The sequence below is a fragment of the Nerophis ophidion genome, linkage group LG14 (assembly GCF_033978795.1).
Source record: "Nerophis ophidion isolate RoL-2023_Sa linkage group LG14, RoL_Noph_v1.0, whole genome shotgun sequence".
Lineage (NCBI taxonomy): Eukaryota > Metazoa > Chordata > Actinopteri > Syngnathiformes > Syngnathidae > Nerophis > Nerophis ophidion.
Genome location: NC_084624.1, coordinates 16931228 through 16949962, shown reverse-complemented (window position 1 = coordinate 16949962; position 18735 = coordinate 16931228). Strand labels below are relative to the sequence as shown.

The following is an 18735-nucleotide window of genomic DNA, read 5'->3' as shown; positions in this document are numbered from 1 at the left end:
AAACATAAACAAGCGCACCTTCTTACACAAGTCACGTACTGTCACGCGTGCAAAGTCATACGCCCTCGCCAAGCAGAGAGGTAGCTACATAGGTAACATTAGCTGTGATGCTAGCGGAGTGGTGCGAGTGGTAATACGAGAGAAAGAAGGTGCGAATCTGGTAACAAATGAAGGAAGAATTAATTCCCAAGAAAAACAGCACGGGGTGCATCGTCTGGCAGTGGTTTGGCTTCAAGCGGGAATATGTTGAACAATTATGCGGCAAAAGCGTTGCTACAAAAAGTTGCAGCACTGCTAATTTGTAGCATCCTTTGAAAAGTCACCCACTAGAGCAAGGGTCGGCAACCTGCGGCTCTTTGATCACTCTGATGTGGCTCAGCTGCATACTTGCAGACCGCCCCGATTTTTCCGGTAGGCTTCCAGATTTCAGTGCCTCTCCCAGGATAAGCTTTCGCCGATTTTCACCCTGACAACAATATAGAGGGCGTGCCGTGATAGCAACGCCTTTAACGTCCTCTTAAAAGTCTACTGAAACCCACTACTACCGACCACGCAGTCTGATAGTTTATATATCAATGATGAAATATTAACATTGCAACACATGCCAATACGGCCGATTTAGTTTACTAAATTGCAATTTTTAATTTCCCGCGAGTTTCTTGTTGAAAACGTCGCGGAAAGATGACGCGTACGCGTGACGTCACGGACTGTCAGAAAATATTAGCGCTGCTCCACTCGCGGCTAAAAGTTGTCTGCTTTAATCGCATACTTACACAGTATTTTGGACATCTGTGTTGTTGAATCTTTTGCAATTTATTCATTTAATATTGGAAACTATAAAGAACAATGCTGCTAGTGGAAAGCGGTGGATTGCAGCTGCCTTTAGCACCGAGACACAGCCGGTGTTTCTTTGTTTGTTGTGAAGCTTTAACACCGAGCAATCAAGCGAAAATATTTTCTTTACGTCAACCAGCATGTTTTTGGATGGGAATATTGTGATACATATCTTACCGGAGATATCATTGGATTATCTGTCATCCTGCAGCAGCTGTCAAAAAAGGCAGCTGTGAGCTTGGCTCCTCGGCTTCTCTCTGAGACACTGCGTGTTCACCGCAGCCATCCAACCTCGAGGTGGCTGGTGGCTCCCATTATAAACAATGTGAATATGTGTGGAGCCCTGCAACCAGTGACGTCACGCGCACATACTTCCGGTAAAGGCAGGGCTTTTCTATTAGCGACCAAAAGTTGCGAACTTTCTCGTCGATGTACTCTACTAAATCCTTTCAGCAAAAATATGGCAATATCGCGAAATGATAATAATAATAATAATAATAATGGATTAGATTTATATCGCGCTTTTCTATTGTTAGATACTCTAAGTGCTCACAGAGAAGTGGGAACCCATCATTCATTCACACCTGGTGGTGGTAAGTTACATCTGCCCTGGGGTAGACTGACGGAAGCGTAGCTGCCAGTTTGCGCCTACGGCCCCTCCGACCACCACCAATTATTCATTCATCATTCATTCACCAGTGTGAGCGGCACCTGGGGCAAGGGTGAAGTGTCCTGCCCAAGGACATAACGGCAGCGATTTGGATGTCAATAGGTGGGAAGCGAACCTGCAACCCTCAGGTTTCTGGCATGGCCGCTCTACCCACTACGCCATGCCGCCCGCATGCCGATCAAGTATGACACATAGAATGGACCTGCTATTCCCGTTTAAATAAGAAAATCTCATTTCAGTAGGCCTTTAAACATGTCATCGCGCCCGCTTTTACATCGTTCTATCTGCGTGCCGACCTCTCAACCATGTCATCGCGCCTGCTTTTACCCAGTGCTACCTGCGTGCCAGCCGGTCACATGTAGTATGTGGTCTTTGTTAATACACGTCAGTGACTGCTAAGGCATACTTGTTCAACAGCCATACAGGTCACACTGAGGGTTGTTGTCACAACCACTGGCTTGTTAGTGGCTGTAACATTAAGGGAGACCACACCGATTTGTACATTTTAGCCAACAGATCTTTTATTTACAACATGTATCAGTGATCAGTAATGTGAATTAACCAAGGAATGTATCAGTAAATGAGTGTTGTCCCAAAAGGGTGCAAGTGTGGTGCTAATCCCGGCCGTCGTTGCCGTGACCATACGGTCACCAAACGAATGTGCCTGTGGGACGAGAGATAGAGAGGGAGAGAGAGCATGAGAGAGAGAGCATGCTGATGGGAGGCCTTTTATAGGCCGCCCAATCAGCAGCCCTCTGAGATGTTGCACGTCTTCACAGACCAGCTCCACCTGCGGGTCGGAGGACCAAAGTGCCCCAAACACTAACCGGCAGAGCCGGGCATGACAGCTCCACCTGCGGGTCGGAGGACCAAAGTGCCCCAAACACTAACCGGCAGAGCCGGGCATGACACCCCCCCCCTTAAAAACAGAGACCCGTGTTAACTGGGTCTCTGAAGCACCATCAAAAAATAGAAAACCAAAACCTACAGTAGCCCCAGTAGCTATATTCTAGTCCCACTGACGCACCTCCCCTCCACCCCAGACCAACCAGAACCCAAACCATCCCAAACACCCTCCTTCCCCTCCGACCTTCCCTGCACCCAGCAAATCCTGGTACCCGGACAGCGACCTTTAAGGGAAACAGAGAAAAACCGCAGGTTAGGAGTGAGTGGAGATGATTAGACCTCCTGGTCCAGAGCCCGAGAGAGCGCATCAGCCATTACATTTTCCACCCCGCGAATATGGCGGATCAACAGGTGGAATGGCTGCAGAAACAGTGCCCAGCGCAACAGGCGCTGGTTGGTGGACCCTTTGAAAGACTGTAGAAAAGTGAGAGGGTTGTGATCTGAGTAGACCACAATTGGATGGAGACCCCCTCCCACATAGACTTCAAAGTGTTGCAATGCCCAAATCAATGCTAATGCTTCCTTTTCAATCACTGAATAATTAAATTGGTATTTGTTGAATTTTTTTGAAAAATAGCAAACCGGTCTGGCTACTCCATCATCATCAGCCTGCAGGAGGACCGCACCTGCTCCCACCTGGCTTGCATCCACCTGCAGCTGGAATGGCAGATCCAGTTTGGGTGCAGCCAGGACCGGAGCTGATGTTAACAAAAGCTTTGCATTCTGGAAAGCCTGCTGACACTCCTCCGACCAAATGAATTTGGCGCCACCCTTCAACAAATTGGTCAGAGGAGATACAACAGTTGAAAAATTGCAGCAAAAATTGCGGTAGTACCCGATCATACCCAAAAAGCGCATAAGTTCTTTCTTCGTCGCCGGCACAGGGAAATTATCAATAGCTGCCACCTTTGCGTTAACGGGCCGCACCATCCCCTGGCCGACTACTTTACCCAAATAGACGACTGTGGCACGCGCAAACTCGCATTTCGCTAAATTTACTGTGAGGTTTAGTGCCACCAACCTCTGGAAAAGCGCTCGAATGCCAAGCCAAATGTTCGTCCCAACTGTCTGAATGACAAACGGCGTCGTCCAAATAAACCGCGCACCCCTGCAGCCCCCCAACGACCCTATTCATGAGCCGTTGGAAGGCTGCAGGAGCATTCCGCAAACCGAAGCTCATTCGAGTATACGAGTACAAACCGGAAGAGGTAATGAATGCAGATATCTCCTGCGCTCTCTGCGTCAAAGGCACTTGATAGTAACCTTTCAATAAATCAAATTTGCTGACATAACGAGCACTCCCAACCTGATCCACACAGTCCTCGATACGTGGCAATGGAAAAGAATCTGGTCTAGTCACAGCATTTACTTTCCTATAATCTGTACAGAATCTATAGGTGTTATCTGACTTTTTCACCAGTAGACATGGCGATGCCCAACTGGAGTAAGATGGCTTGGCGAGACCATGATCAAGCAGATACTGCACACTGTCCTCCATACTCTTCTGTTTATCGGGAGCCACTCGATAAAATCTTTGTCGTATTGGGCGGGCACCCTGTGTGTCAATGTCATGTTCAATTAGTGTGGTACAGGTTGGAGTGTCGGAAAACAAAGGCAAAAACTCAAAAATCAAATCCGACAACTGTTTACGCTGTACCTCACTTAAATGACCGAGGAGACTATCTAGCTCCTTTAACTGCTGAGTATTATCTAAGCGCCCGTGTAACACTGAATCATCAGGTGCGCGCACTTCATCCCAAGCTGCCACCTCCGGCCAGTTGAGCGGTTCCCCAACCCCAACGGCTAGACCCACTGGACTCGCAGCAATCCCACCCGCCTTGTCGGAACCTGCAGAGTGGTAAGGCTTGAGTAAATTCACATGACACAGTTGCTGTGATCGTTTACGATCAGGAGTTGACAGTAAATAATTGAGATCTAACACTTGGCTCATAACCGTAAATGGACCAGAGTATTTTGCTGTAAATGGTGACCCCGGAATGGGCAGCAAAGCTAAAACTTGATCACCTGGATTGAAAACTCTGATCTTAGCTTTACGGTCATAACGCAGCTTCATTTTCACCTGAGCTTTAGTCAAATGCTCGGTTGCCTCTTTCCATGCAAGCAACAGCCTACGACGAAAACCATCTACATACTCAGTGAAACTGACGGGAGTGTTCTGCAGATCCAGATTGGCATTTAAAACAGACAGTGAGGTCCGGCCTTTGTGGCCAAAGACTAGGTCATTTGGACTAAAACCAGTGCTTTCTTGAACTACACCACGCGCAGACAACAAGAGCCATGGCAACGCCTCCTCCCAATCTCTCCGCATCTCAACACAGTAAGCGCGCAAGAGAGACTTCAACGTGGCATGCCAGCGCTCCAATGCCCCCTGACTCTGTGCGTGATACGCGCTGCTCAAATTGTGCTTCACCTGCATCGACTTCAACGCTGCAGCAAATGTTCTGGAGGTAAAGTTAGACCCTCTGTCGCTCTGAATTACCTTTGGAATGCCAAAGACAGAAATGAATTTAGACAAACATTTCAATATTGACCTTGTGGTAATTGTTCTCAAGGCATACGCTGCTGGATACCGAGTGGCCTGGCACATGATGGTAAAGAGGTACACACAACCAGATTTCGAAGGGGGTAGTGGACCTACACAATCAATAATGAGATGCTCAAATGGTGTGCCAACAGACGGAATAGGTTGAAGTGGTGCAGGTTTAATGGGAGTACTCTGTTTCGCAACCTGGCAAACATGACATGCTTTGACAAATCTAGATACATGGCGTTTCATCCGTGGCCAGTAAAAATGTTCCAAAAGACGTCGGTAGGTTTTCTTAACTCCAAAATGCCCAGACTCTGCTCCATGGGCTGTTCTCAAAATCAAATCACGGTATTTGTCAGGTACCATCACTTGAATCACCTGACCTGCCACTTCAGGATCAACACCTGGCAACCACGTATGCAGCAAAACGCCATTCTGAATGAAGTAACCCATCGTTGGATCAGTAGAAGCTAAGGCAAAATATTTCTCAAAGCTCTGATCATTCTTTTGTGCCTCAATTAAATCTTGACATGACAGAGGTTCGGGCAGCTCAGGAACAAAAATAGGCACAGATTTGGACACATCCGACGATTGCGCCTGCGTGCGAGACATTGCCCTAGTCACAGCACAAGCAGTAAACACTTCTGGGAATTCTTGACAACACGCGTCTGGCTCCTCTACAGATAGCGGTACAGGTGTAACAACTGGAGGTGGAGAAACTAAACACCCACCCAAATTGTTCCCCAGAATTACATGGATATCCTGCATAGGCAGAGACGGTCTCACAGCAATAGTCACCTCCCCATTCACAAATCCTGAACACAAGTGAATTTTGTGCAACGGTACAGAAAATGACTGCATGCCTATTCCTCTAATCAAAACACATTTCCCAGTGTCAGATGCTGTGGAAAATGGCAAAACTGCTCCAGAAATGAAACTCTCAGATGCCCCAGTGTCTCTTAAGATTTTAACTGGAACTTTTTGTGTCTCTCCAACCAATGACACCCAGCCATCACTAATGAATGGAGCGAAATCAGACGCAGCTGACTCTACTGATTTCGTCTGCTCGTCTGACACAGATGCACCATCTTCAATCACTTGCTCACAATGAACGTCCAAACGAGGTAACGGTGTTAGATCAGAGACGCCAAAATCAACTGGATGCACAACAGAAACACACCCAGCTACCTTGGCATTAGATTTACGGCCTTTCAACAGCGGGCAGTCCTTTTTCCAATGTCCCTCCTGCAAACAGTAATGACATTTATCCGTCGGGCTTGGGCGAGATTTGCTACTTCCATTATCAAATTTAGGAACATTACTGGAATTGCCATAATTGGATCGATTTGAACTACGACCATAACGAGGAGGAGAACGTTGTGGAGGAGAACGAGCAGGATCATAACGTTGGTGGCTATTATACCGTGGAGGACTGCTGTAAGGCTTACGTTTATGAGTCAACACAAAGGTATCAGCAAGCGAGGCTGCCTCCTCCACTGACTTTGCCTTTTGCTCATTAATGTAGGTTGCAATTCGATCTGGTACAATGTTCTTAAACTGCTCCAAAATCAACAAATCACGCAAATTTTCGTAAGTTGAGACAGACTCTGAAGTGAGCCACCGGTTAAAATAAGTACTCAACTCTCTTGCCACTTCAGCATGGGTCTGATTATCACGTTTACGCCAGTTTCTGAAACGTTGTCTGTAAGCTTCTGGATTCAGTTCATAACATTTCAAGACCGCTTTTTTCACCTCAGCATACTTGTGCCTATCAACAGGTGTTAATGCCAAGTATGCCTCCCGTGCGCGTCCTACTAGTACAGTTTGCAAAAGCACCGTTCTATCCTCTTCACTCCACTTTTTGTCAGAGGCCATCTGTTCAAACAGTGAGAAAAACACGTCTGGGTCACGTTCGTCAAACTTTGGAACATACTTTACCATGCTATCCATACTTGACCCGGACAGATTTCCACTAATCTTACCTTCTGACATTAGTTTCAAACGATCCTGTTCAATTTTAATTTTCTCAAGCTGTACTGTAAGGTCCATTTCACCTTTTTTCAAATCCATTTCTTTTTCAAATTTGAGTCTCTCCATATCTGCTTGCTGTTGCAATTCTCGTTCTAATTTGATTTTTTCCAGTTCAAAAAGACGTTCTTTCTCCTTAGCCTGTTGCGCCCACTCAAATTCAAGTGCCTTCATCTCTCTTTGTTGCTCAAAAGTCAGTATGCCTACCCTCTCTGACTGCATAGGCTCTGACATACCCTTCACATGAGCGTCACCACCTTTTCCTGAAGGCAAAATGCTCTGCTCACACAAAAACTCGTGAATGGACTCACGCAAGGGTCTCTTCTTACCAGCTCTAATGGCTGATGACAATTCCATGCCATACTTTTCTGCCAATTGCAACAACTGTTCCTTATTAAGGGCAAACAACAATTTCTCAGATGGTGCTTCCACAAAAGCCTCCATCCTGCTCAACCCAGGCCGTCAGTACCAATCTGGCTACTGTACCAAACCAACAATGAAACTACTGAAAAAACAACCCAACCAAAAACTAGCTCTAATTACGCTAGGCTCTCTCTCTCCAACCAATCCAACCAGGTCTCTAAAACATTACAGTTATGTTAACACAGCAAACTAACCTCGGAGCATCCCCCTAAACATTTCCCCCCCACTAGACTAATCTATTTTCACACAGAGCCCGAGGACGAGGATCATTTACTCACCAATACCTGTGGAGACGTACCATCCCGACAAAGCCGATTCAGCCGTTTCTCCAAGGCGGTGCCCTCGCCCAGGCTCTGTGACAGCAGGAACCTAGAACACGTACTAGATGGGGATAAAGGCGACAGCTCCTAGGAGGCTGAATGCAATGCTACAAACTGCAATGAAACTAAACCAAGATGGCTGGAACAAACAATTCAGTGTCTACCTACACTTGCACGGTCAAACAAAGCCTCAAAAGTACAAATCAGTAGATCCCCCAATTAACTAACTGATAACAGGCCCCAACTGACTATCAGCAGTACACAATTAGTAACTCAGCTCTACTCACCTTCCTACGCTCCAAAAGCCAGTAGAAGGAATACTCAATACAAAGAGCTCTACGCACCTTCCTACGCTGCCATAGCCAGTAGAAGGAATTACCATAGCCTAAAGTTACTACCAAAGATCGGACGAGCCCCCATATGTCACAACCACTGGCTTGTTAGTGGCTGTAACATTAAGGGAGACCACACCGATTTGTACATTTTAGCCAACAGATCTTTTATTTACAACATGTATCAGTGATCAGTAATGTGAATTAACCAAGGAATGTATCAGTAAATGAGTGTTGTCCCAAAAGGGTGCAAGTGTGGTGCTAATCCCGGCCGTCGTTGCCGTGACCATACGGTCACCAAACGAATGTGCCTGTGGGACGAGAGATAGAGAGAGAGAGAGAGCATGAGAGAGAGAGCATGCTGATGGGAGGCCTTTTATAGGCCGCCCAATCAGCAGCCCTCTGAGATGTTGCACGTCTTCACAGACCAGCTCCACCTGCGGGTCGGAGGACCAAAGTGCCCCAAACACTAACCGGCAGAGCCGGCATGACAGCTCCACCTGCGGGTCGGAGGACCAAAGTGCCCCAAACACTAACCGGCAGAGCCGGGCATGACAGTTGTGATATAAACAAATTTAACACTCTTACTAATCGTGAACACCGTGAACCCACACCAAACAAGAATGACAAACACATTTTGGGAGAACATCCTAACCGTAACACAACATAAACACAACAGAACAAATACTCAGAATCCTAACCCTAACCCTGACTGGGCTGGCAAGCTGATTGCACAGGTTATAGAGGGCGCTATTAGTAGTGCCACGATAGCACGCCCTTATTATTATCGTCTCGAAGAGATAAAGCTGATATTCGAGAAAATAGTCACTCTGAAATTCGGTAGTCCCCTGGAAGGATTGGGAGGGTTGTCAAGTGTGATGCTGTCAAGGTGCATTCATATAAAACTCGTGGGCCGCACTAACATTAAATTTTCATATTAATTTGCGGGCGGCGTGTCTGAGACCCCTGGTTTATACATAGCACAAAGCAAAACAAATAACTCTGTATGCAGTGTTATTTCATAATAAATTTCAAAATAATTTTGTGGCTCTCATTGTTTTCCTTTTTTTGGGAAACGGGTCAAAATGGCTCTTTGAGTAGTAAAGGTTGCCGACCCCTGCACTAGAGAATGAAGAGTGCTTGAAACTGCATATCAACATCTCCGTTCGGTCACCAACAAAATGCCGAAGCAACCATTTTCACATCAATACCGCATTAAAAAAAAATCAACAGGTCCGCAGGAATCTACCACAGAACGAATGACATACACTGTTAGATTTCTAATTGTGCAGCTCATTTTTATTTGACAGTTTTTTACACATGACATCATGCGCAAAAGTGCACTTTTATTAATTTTTAACTATTATAATGGTTTTCTGTACAAAAAGTGCACTTTAATTTAGTGTTGTTTTGATATATCATCTTAGTGACATCATGCACAAAAGTGCACTAATAGCTCGTTTTAAAATGTCTCTGACAATCTTGCACTTTGTTTCTAGGGGCCCATGATGGAAGGGGGCCCAGAGAGTCCCCTAATGATGATGAAATTATGTGTTGGGGGCCCTGTAAAGATTATTTTCATGGGGCCAAAAATCCCTAGCGGCGCCCCTGTTGGCAAGTATGTCGACAGGTTCATCCTCACAAAAAGTCTTTATCCCCCATGCTTGGAATCGGACAGGAAGTCGGCCATTTTGGAGTCAGGCAACAATGTGGGAAAATTTCAAAAGTGGCACTCGATCAAGATTAGCCTTTATCCCTTTTTGCGGACACAATAACTCACCGGTACTCTGTCTGGATATTTGTTGCGGATTTTAGCGGCCTCCACACATCGGTGCTCTAAAGAAAGAAAGTGAAAAGATGAGCACTTCCTTTTGGCAGCAATAATGTTGTCTTGCATTACAATATATTTTTTTAGCATTTTCCATGACAGGAAAATTTTACAATACATAAAAAACGATTGTTAGAAGCTAAAATGCCTTCGATGTACAGAATGAATAAGCACAATCTCCTCCGTCCATGACATAACATCTTCATAACAACCCACTTTACCGAGGGAATGGTCCTCTTTAAACATCCATTTCATCTTTGCTGGATCCCGCGCTGAGGCGTGACGGCAACGTTGAAATGTTATGAATCAGCAGGAAATGCCGTCCTTAAGTTCAAACATTGAAAACGAAACGTCAACAACAACAAAAAATCCAGCCTTATACCCGAGGCTCGTCTTTTTGAGGTGACGTCACTGTCTGGTGGAGGATGGCGCTGCCTTCAAGCACTGTCGGACAAAAAATAACTTGGTATCTCCATCTGTGGATTTTTACAAAATGACAGATAGATAACGAGACAGAAACACACACGCATGGAAATATCAAATGTAAGAAAAAAAATCCCTGCTCTATTTCGCTTATTTAGCAAGCTGTATTCATGACGTAACTGTGCCGATATACCCTGAATGCAGCATTACACTGCTGGCAGTCATGGCAACAGTGTGACGCTAAAGTTCATTGGACGCCTTTACAGAACGGATATAATCAGTTTTGTTTTGGCAAATTTCTCCCGAGTAGTTTTGTTATTGCAATGTAATACACTTTAATTCAAGCATTGAACAAACCTTTACACAGGGGTCACCAACGTGGTGCCCGCGGGCATCAGGTCGCCCGTAATGACCAGATGAGTCGCCTGTTCTAAAAATAGCTGAAATAGCAGCACTTACCAGTGAGCTGCCTCTATTTTTTAAATTGTATTTATTTACTAGCAAGCTGGTCTCGCTTTGCTTGACATTTTTAATTCTAAGAGAGACAAAACTCAAATAGAATTTGAAAAATCTTCACTTGTTTAAATAAATGCATTTATTTTTTTTACTTTGCTTCTTATAACTTTCAGAAAGACAATTTTAGAGAAAAAAAAATACAACCTTAAAAATGATTTTAGGATTTTCAAACACATATACCTTTTTACTTTTTAAATTCCTTCCTCTTCTTTCCTGACAATCTAAATCAATGTTCAAGTATTTTATTTTATTGTAAAGAATAATAAATACATTTTAATTTAATTCTTCATTTTAGCTTCTGTTTTTTCGACGAAGAATATTTGTGAAATATTTTTTCAAACTTATTATGATTAAAATTCAGAAAAAATTATTCTGGCAAATCTAGAAAATCTGTGGAATCCCATTTAAATCTTATTTCAAAGTCTTTTGAATTTCTTTTAAAAATTTTGTTCTGGAAAATCTAGAAGAAATAATGATTTGTCTTTGTTAGACATATAGCTTGGTCCAATTTTTTATATATATTCTAACAAAGTGCAGATTAGATTTTAACTTATTTAAAACATCTCATCAAAATTCTAAAATTAATCTTAATCAGGAAAAATTACTAATGATGTTCCATAAATTCTTTTTTAAATTTTTTCAAAAAGATTCGAATTAGCTAGCTTTTCTTTTCATTTTTTTCTGTTGAATTGTGAATTTTAAAGACTCGAAATTGAAGATAAACTATGTTTCAAAATATAATTTTCATTTTTTTCTTGTTTTCTCCTCTTTTAAATCTTTCAATTAAGTGTTTTTTCATCATTTATTCTCTACAAAAAATCTTCCGTAAAAGGGAAAAAAATGTACGACAAAATGACAGACAGAAATACCCATTTATTTTATACATATAGATTTATTTATTAAAGGTAAATTGAGCAAATTGGCTATTTCAGGCTATTTATTTAAGTGTGTATCAAACTGGTAGCCCTTCGCATTAATCAGTACCCAAGAAGTAGCTCTTGGTTTCAAAAAGGTTGGTGACTCCTGGTTTGGGGCGTGTTCTCGCTGCTACTGCACCACACGCCAGTCCGGTAGGTGGCGGTAATGCACTCACAAAGTTAAAGAAGAAGAAGTCGTTTTAAAAAACTCGCTAGCTTGTTTAGTTACACACAACAAACACATTTCTTTCGACGTAGACGTACGTCAGATATCAGCAGACATGCCTTTTTACGAAGTTTACTCTCACCCTGTCTTAATTCGGTACAAAACAAGTATTTGCACCAGCGCCACTGTGTTCCTAGTCGCGGTCCTGTGTCTCACTTACGTCCCGCCGTTGCTGGTGGCTTACCGGAGCCAAGGTACACACGCGGCTGTTAAAACAACAAAACAACCTCCTACGTGACATTTACGCAGTTTAACGTGCGGTCTCAATTGTACTACAGGTTTCTGGATTAAAAGGAGCACCTATGAGGAGCAGCCAGTCGTACGGTTCCAGTATGAGACTCTACTGGTGGCTGCGACCAGTACGAGCGGGGACTATGTGGCCTGGAGCACCGCCCCTCATCTGAACAACATGCTGGGAAACAACCTGCGGATCCCTCTTGTTTCTGTACGAACAACTTTATTAATTTCAAATCCCAGCTGAGTCATACCAAAGACTATAAAAATGGGACCCATTACCTCCCTGCTTGGCACTCAGCATCAAGGTTTGGAATTGGGGGATAAATCACCATAAATGATTCCCGGGCGCGGCACCGCTTCCGCTCACTGCTCCCCTCAACTTCCAGGAGGTTAATCAAGGGTGATGGGTCAAATGCAGATATTAATTTCGCCACACCTAGTGTGTGTGTGACAATCATTGGTACTTTAACTTTAAAGGCCTACTGAAATGAGATGTTCTTATTTAAACGGGGATAGCAGGTTCATTCTATGTGTCATACTTGATCATTTCGCGATATTGCCATATTTATTTAGTAGAGAACATCCACGATAAAGTTCGCAACTGGAAAAAAGCCCTGCCTCTACCGGAAGTCGCAGACGATGACGTCACATGTTGAGGGCTCCTCCAATATTCACGTTGATTTTAATGGGAGCCTCCAACAAAAACAGCTATTCAGACCGAGAAAACGACAATTCCCCCATTAATTTGAGTGAGGATGAAAGATTCGTGTTTGAGGATATTGATAGCGACAAACTAGGAAAAGAAAAAAAAAACACGATAGCGTTGGGACGTATTCCGATATTTTTTAAACACATTTACTAGGATAATTCTGGGAAATCCCTTATCTTTCTATTGTGTTGCTAGTGTTTTAGTGAGTTTAATATTACCTGATAGTTGGAGGGGTGTGTCCACGGCCGCGCAGTGTCTCAGGGGAGTCGACGGCAGCTATGGACGACACAAGCTCAGCTTTTCTCCGGTAAGAACTGACTTTTTAACCACAATTTTCTCACCGAAACCTGCTGGTTGACATTTGGTCTGGATTCATGTTCGCTTGACCGTGCTCTGATCCAAAGTAAATTTTTACCTACGGGAATTTTGAACAAGGAATCACCGTGTGTTTGTGTGGCTAAAGGCTAAAGCTTCCCAACTCCATCTTTCTACTGTGACTTCTCCAATATTAATTGAACAAATTGCAAAAGATTCAGCAACACAGATGTCCAAAATACTGTGTAATTATGCCAGTAAAGCAGACGACTTTTACCTGTGTGTGTGCGTAGTACTCACATTTCCTAAAACCTTGTGACGTCACGCTTACACGTCATCATTACACAACGTTTTCAAGACGAAACTCCCGGGAAATTTAAAATTGTAATTTAGTCAACTAAAAAAGCTGTATTGGCATGTGTTGCAATGTTAATATTTCATCATTGATGTATAAACTATCAGACTGCATGGTGGGTAGTAGTGGGTTTCAGTAAGCCTTTAAATCACCATAAATGATTCCCCTGCGCGGCACCGCTGCTGCTCACTGCTCCGCTCACCTTCCAGGGGGTAAATCAAGGGTGATAGGTCAAATGCAGAGATTAATTTCGCCACACCTAGTGTGTGTGTGACAATCATTGGTACTTTAACTTTAAAGGCCTACTGAAATTAGATTTTCTTATTTAAACGGGGATAGGAGGTCCATTTTATGTGTCATACTTGATCATTTCGCGATATTGCCATATTATTGCTGAAAGGATTTAGTAGAGAACATCCACGATAAAGTTCGCAACTGGAGAAAAGCCCTGCCTCTACCGGAAGTTGCAGACGATGACGTCACAAGTTGAGGGCTCCTCATATATTCACATTGATTTTAATGGGAGCCTCCAACAAAAACAGCTATTCAGACCGAGAAAACGACAATTTCCCCATTAATTTGAGCGAGGATGAAAGATTCGTGTTAAAGGATATTGATAGCGACGGACTAGGAAAAGAAAAAAAAAACGCGATAGCATTGGGACGTATTCCGATATTTTCCAACCCATTTACTAGGATAATTCTGGGAAATCCCTTATCTTTCTATTGGGTTGCTAGTGTTTTAGTGAGTTTAATATTACCTGATAGTCAGAGGGGTGTGTCCACGGCCGGGTGTTGACGCGCAGTGTCTCAGGTGAGTCGACAGCAGCTATGGACGAAACAAACTCAGCTTTTCTCCAGTAAAAACTAACTTTTTAACCACAATTTTCTCACCGAAACCTGCTGGTCGACATTTGGTCTGGATTCATGTTCGCTTGACCGCGCTCTGATCCATAATAAATTTTCACCTACGGGAATTTTAAACAAGGAATCACTGTGTGTTTGTGTGGCTAAAGGCTGAAGCTTCCCAAATCCATCTTTCTACTGTGACTTCTCCAATAATTGAACAAATTGCAAAAGATTCAGCAACACATATCTCCAAAATACTGTGTAATTATGCCGTTAAAGCAGACAAATTTTACCTGTGTGTGTGCGTAGCGCTCACACTTCCTAAAACCTTGTGACGTCACGCCTACACGTCATCATTACACGACCTTTTCAAGACGAAACTCCCGGGAAATTTAAAATTGTAATTTAGTCAACTAAAAAAGTTGATTGGCATGTGTTGCAATGTTAATATTTTATTATTGATATATAAACTATCAGACTGCGTGGTGGGTAGTAGTGGGTTTCAGTAAGCCTTTAAATCACCATTAATGATTCCCGGGCGCGTCACCGCTGCCGCTCACTGCTCCCCCCAACTTCCAGGGGGTTAATCAAGGGTGATGGGTCAAATGCAGATAATAATTTTGCCACAACTAGTGTGTGTGTGACAATCATTGGTACTTTAACTTTAAAGGCCTACTGAAATGAGATTTTATTATTTAAACGGGGATAGCAGGTCCATTCTATGTGTCATACTTGATCATTTCGCGATATTGCCATATTATTGCTGAAAGGATTTAGTATAGAACATCCACGATAAAGTTCGCAACTGGAGAAAAGCCCTGCCTCTACCGGAAGTCGCAGACGATGACGTCACATGTTGAGGGCTCCTCATATATTCACATTGATTTTAATGGGAGTCTCCAACAAAAACAGCTATTCAGACCGAGAAAACGACAATTTCCCCATTAATTTGAGCGAGGATGAAAGATTTGTGTTTGAGGATATTGATAGCGACGGACTAGAAAAAAACAAAAACAAGTTAAAAAAAAAAACAAAATGCGATTGCAATCGCGTTGCATTGAGACGGATGTTTTTAGAGACATTTACTAGGATCATTGTGGGAAATCTCTTATCTTTGTATTGTGTTGCTAGTGTTTTAATGAGTTTAACTGGACCTGATAGTCGGAAGTGTACGTCCACGGCCAGGTGTTGATGCGCAGTGTCTCGGCGAAGTCGACGCCAGCTGTACGGGAGGCGCAAGCACAGCTGATATCCGTTAAGTGGCAACTTTTTAACCACAATTTTCTCACCGAAACCTGCTGGTTGACATGTAGTTGGGATCCATGTCCGCTGTGATCCATACTAAAGTTTCACCTCCGTGAATTTTAAACAAGGAATCATCGTGTGTTTGTGTGGCTAAAGGCTAAAGCTCCCCAAATTGCAAAAAAATCAACAACACAGATGTCCAAAATACTGTGTAATTATGCCGTTAAAGCAGACGACTTTTAGCTGTGTGTGTACGCAGCGCTCATATTCATAACAGCCCGTGACGTCACGCGTACACGTCATCATTACGCGACATTTTCAAGAAAAAAGTCCCGGGAAATTTAAAATTGCAATTTAGTAAACTAAAAAGGCCGTATTGGCATGTGTTGCAATGTTAATATTTCATCATTGATATATAAACTATATGACTGCGTGGTGGGTAGTAGTGGGTTTCAGTAGGCCTTTAACTTTATTTTATTTTCAGATGAGCTCTAATGAGCCAAAGGTTTGTGTTGGCGTGTGCGTGTGTACACTATAGGTAAGGGAAGAGGACCAAAACCAGGACGGAAAGATGGACCTTCTCGATTTTCAACTGCAGCTACCTCTGAGGGATGAAGAACATGTGTACAGTATCCAACTGCTCCTGACCTTCAGCTACCAACTCTTTGTATGTATCCTGCTGAATCGCCTACAATGCATGCAACAGTGAAGTTGTTGTAAACACAATACCAATGGGAGCATTTTGCAAATTTGTATAATGCGCAATCTTTTTGCAAATTGGTTCCAGCTCTATATTTGAATAATGTGTGGTGCACATTTTGCAAATCAATGGGCGCAATTTGCAAAATGCGCAACCGCCTTTTGCAAATTTGTATAATGCACAATTTGTGAAATGCACAATCTTTTTGGCAATTTTGGAAATTTCTTCCATTAATATATTGATTGTGTTGGAAGTTCTGCCTACTAACCCTAACCCTAACCCTTGATGCCATCTACGCAGTGTTGGGAGACTGTTATGCTATTCTTCTTCTGTTCGATGTAGCTTTCTGTGCAGGATTCCGCAAATTCTTCTTCAGCCGTCCTCAAACCATCCATTTGCACGGTTGCGCCATTTTCAAACAAAATCTCATCTTAAATCTCGTCCTGCGATATGCAAATTGCTTGCGCACAATGTAAATGACTTTTAATTTGCAAAGTGCGCGAGATTGGTGAAATGCTTACAACAAAGTCAAAAGTGCATTTCAGTGGCCATTTTCAGTCTGTTTTTTGTTTTTTTCATAGGGCCTTGGTATATTCTGAACGTGAGTCTATAAAATCCGCTAGACCTCCCTGATACCTAAGTACATGTCAAACTACTTCCTTAACGTAAATGACCGCCATAACCACAACACCAGGGGGAGCTCCACAAACCACGTTAAACCCAGATTCCGATCTAACAAAGGTCTTAAAGGCCTACTGAAATGAGATTTTCTTATTTAAACGCGGATAGCAGGTCCGTTCTATGTGTTATACTTGATAATTTAGCGATATTGCCATATTTTTGCTGAAAGAATTTAGTAGAGAAAATCGACGATAAAGTTCACAATTTTTGGTCGCTCTTAAAAAAGCCCTGCCTTCCCTGGAAGTAGTGCACGTGACATCACAGATTGTCGGACTCCTCACATCCACCCATTGATTACAATCATAGACGCCAGCAGCGCGAGCGATTCTGACCGAGAAAGCGACAATTTCCCCATTAATCGGAGCGAGGATGAAAAATTCGTTTTTGAGAATATTGATAGCGACGAACTGTAAAAAAAAAAAAGCGACAGCTCCGGGCGACGGCAGTGTGAGCGTTTCAGATGTAATCAGTCACATGTACTAGGATAATTCTGGAAGGTCCCTTATCTGCTTATTGTTTTAATAGTGTTTTAGTGAGATTTTAAAGATTGTAAAAACATACATCGAGGTCGGATGGCTGCGTTGAACACACTATGTCTCAGAGAGAAGCCGAGGAGCCAAGCTCACAGCTGCTGTAGAACGACGAATAATACACGGATGTCTCCGGTAAGATATATATCACAATTTCCCCATCCAAAAACATGCTGGTTGACGGAGAGAAAACATGTTCGCTTGACCGCTCTGCTTTCACAACAAAGAAATGCTGGCTGGGTCTCGGTGCTAAAGACAGCTGGAATCCACCGCTTTCCACCAATAGGATGTTTTTTTATAGTCTCCATTGATAAGTGAACAAATTGCAAAAGATTCAGCAACGCAGATGTCCAAAGTACTGTATAATTATGCAGTTAAAGCAGACGACTTTTAGCTGTGTGTGTGCGCATCGCGAATATTTCCTCACAGTCCATGACGTCACTCGTATACGTCATCATTCCGCGACGTTTTCAACAAGAAACTCCCGGTAAATTTAAAATTGCAATTTAATAAACTAAAAAGGCCGTATTGGCATGTGTTGCAATGTTACTATTTCATCATTGATATATAAACTATCAGACTACGGCCTTTAACTCATTCTCTTTTTATGCCACATCAATGTAGAATGCACTCCCAACAGGTGTAAAAGTAAGTGCATCTCTATATTTCTTAAAAAACGCTCTAAAACAACACCTCCAGGCAACTTCAACCCCTTACTAATACCCTCCTCCATTCACATCCCATCTCGCCGAATTATAAATAACCTAATGTAAATAATCACATGTACTTCTAATGTATTTACTTGCTCTTATGCTATCTGAACTCACTATGTTCTCTGCTCGCTGTACATATCCTACTAAGTCAGACCTACACTGTTTCAATGTCCATTTTTCTGTTGATGCAATTGTTGATGACTGAAGTACTGATATCAACCAAAGCTCCTCATCCCACCCCCCGGATTGTAAACAATTTAAATAATTCAATGTATATACTATGATGATTAACCTGTGTGATGACTGTATTATGCTAATAGTATATATTTGTACCATGAATTGATGAGTTGGTGACTTGTCCAGGGTGTACACCGCCTTCCGCCCGATTGTAGCCGAGATAGGCGCCAGCGCCCCCCGCGACCCCAAAAGGG

General features: G+C 43.0%; 2 protein-coding genes across 4 annotated transcripts in view; one reads left to right on the top strand and one right to left on the bottom strand.

Annotated features, from left to right (window-relative positions):
- Positions 1–12358, bottom strand: part of gabarapl2 (GABA(A) receptor-associated protein like 2) — a 35344-nt gene extending 22986 nt beyond the window's left edge. Inside the window, exons 1-4 of one of the 3 annotated variants that reach the window (XM_061919986.1) lie at positions 12054–12358; positions 10111–10365; positions 9842–9897; positions 2000–8372 (exon numbers count right to left, since the gene is read on the bottom strand). In XM_061919986.1, the coding sequence (XP_061775970.1) occupies positions 3357–7430 (4074 nt within the window). In that variant the 5' untranslated portion in view covers positions 7431–8372; positions 9842–9897; positions 10111–10365; positions 12054–12358 and the 3' untranslated portion in view covers positions 2000–3356. Of the gene's footprint in view, positions 1–1999; positions 8373–9841; positions 9898–10110; positions 10366–12053 lie in introns of those variants that run through there. The other 2 variants (XM_061919985.1, XM_061919987.1) reach the window with 2 other exon arrangements.
- The window catches only part of tmem231 (transmembrane protein 231), a 47137-nt gene continuing 40290 nt past the window's right edge, over positions 11889–18735 (top strand). The window contains exons 1-3 of the mRNA XM_061919988.1: positions 11889–12165; positions 12250–12416; positions 16219–16347. Of these exons, the coding sequence (XP_061775972.1) occupies positions 12027–12165; positions 12250–12416; positions 16219–16347 (435 nt within the window). The 5' untranslated portion in view covers positions 11889–12026. The remainder of the gene's footprint in view (positions 12166–12249; positions 12417–16218; positions 16348–18735) is intronic.